General features: G+C 43.1%; 1 protein-coding gene across 1 annotated transcript; it reads left to right on the forward strand.

Annotated features, from left to right (window-relative positions):
- The first annotated feature begins 597 nt into the window (after positions 1–597).
- On the forward strand, positions 598–1,545 carry LOC125913719 (olfactory receptor 56A3-like). Its single transcript, XM_049618909.1, has one exon. It carries the CDS (start codon positions 598–600, stop codon positions 1,543–1,545), a length of 948 nt encoding a protein of 315 aa, XP_049474866.1.
- The last annotated feature ends 254 nt before the right edge of the window (positions 1,546–1,799 follow it).

Genomic DNA, 1,799 nt, shown 5'->3' on the forward strand with positions numbered 1-1,799 from the left:
CTACCTCATTAAATGACTGTTTACAGATTATGAAGATTAAGTACTTTATCTGCAGGGCATCATTGTTTAAATCTGTAATTAATGCAAACTACAGCTGCAAACTCAGAACAGGAGTGGCAGGGAGAGCTAGGGACACTTATCTGAATCCCAATTTTGCCAGGCTGTACTACTTGCCTGCATATATTATTACACTTCAGTTATCATGTGGTAGTCTATATGATAATTAAAGAATAAAACACAAAAGGAAGACTTATAAGAACAATTTGGGACACAACAGTCCAAAAGTAGTTTTCTAGGCAATTCTCTCCTTCTCTTTAGTTTCTGCAAAGAAATAACATGTTTGAACAAATCAAACATGTCTAAACAAACCATATATCCTCAGTCCTCTATACTGCTTAAATTGTTAGGATTATCCCAGTAGCATGGCACAAAGGACAAACAGATGAATTCACATGACTCTGGATGACTTGCTAGGACTCAAGCATATCACCTAGGTGAAGCAAATTGTTCTAAATCCATGTGTCATGTGTCACTAGCTAATTTTTATCCTAATTTTACAGACCACTACAAGAAAGCTGTAGAAATATATGACAAACTATGACATCACACCAAAATGGCACCATCTCCTCTGAGGTTTCAGACTTCCTCCTGAATTGTTTTGTCAGGTCCCACACCTGGCAGCTCTGGTTGTCCCTGCCACTCAGTCTCCTCCTCTTCCTGGCCATGGTGGCCAATAGTGTTCTCCTGATCACCATATGGGTGGAAGCCTCTCTGCATGAGCCCATGTACTATCTACTCAGCATCCTCTCCCTGCTGGACATCATACTCAGTCTCACTGTCATTCCCAAGGTCCTAGCTATCATCTGGTTTGACCTCAAGTCCATCAGTTTCTATGCCTGCTTCCTCCAGATGTTCATCATGAATGGCTTCTTTGCCATGGAGTCCTGTACATTCATGGTCATGGCCTATGACCGTTATGTGGCTATCTGTCACCCACTGAGGTACCCATCCATCATCACTGACCAATTTGTAGTCAAGGCTGCTGTCTTTATTTTGGCCAGGAGTAGTATTGTTACAATGCCTATCCCCATTCTCTCATGCCGACTCCATTATTGTGGGAGAAAGGTCATTGAGAACTGCATCTGCACCAATATGTCTGTCTCCAGGCTCTCCTGTGATGATGTCACCATCAATCGCCTCTACCAGTTTGCTGGAGGCTGGACACTGCTAGGATCTGACCTCATCCTCATCTTCCTCTCCTACACCCTCATACTGCGAGCTGTGCTGAGACTCAAGACAGAGGGTGCTGTGGCCAAGGCCCTGAGCACATGTGGCTCCCACTTCATCCTTATCCTCTTCTTCAGCACCATCCTTCTGGTCTTCGTGCTCACTCTTGTGGTGAAGAAGAAAGTCTCCCCTGATGTGCCAATCTTGCTCAACATCCTCCACCATGTTATCTTCTCAGCCCTCAACCCCATTGTGTATGGGGTGCAAACCCAGGAGATCAAGCAAGGAATCCAGAGATTATTAAAGAAAGGGTGCTAATAAGGACAACAGGATCTCTGCATTCCTGAGTTTTGAATCAATAATGGGTGAGGGGGTTGAAATTCACATCCACGAGTTGCAATCTCAAAGTGGGTAAATTGGATAACGTGTCTTCTTTAATAAAACTTAAGTTTCATTGTAATTTCTTTTTTTTCTCACTTCTCCCTTAGAACTATCATTGACCCCTTTTGATTTTCCCCCAAAATATCCTATTTTGACAAAATACTGGGAATCCTTGGGGGACAGGTTCTGAA

Source organism: Panthera uncia, chromosome D1 (assembly GCF_023721935.1).
Source record: "Panthera uncia isolate 11264 chromosome D1, Puncia_PCG_1.0, whole genome shotgun sequence".
In the NCBI taxonomy this organism is placed as follows: Eukaryota; Metazoa; Chordata; class Mammalia; order Carnivora; family Felidae; genus Panthera; species Panthera uncia.

Coding starts and splice junctions, on each gene's coding strand:
- LOC125913719 (XM_049618909.1), top strand. CDS start 598: ATGACATCACACCAAAATGGCACCATCTCCTCTGAGGTTTCAGACTTC.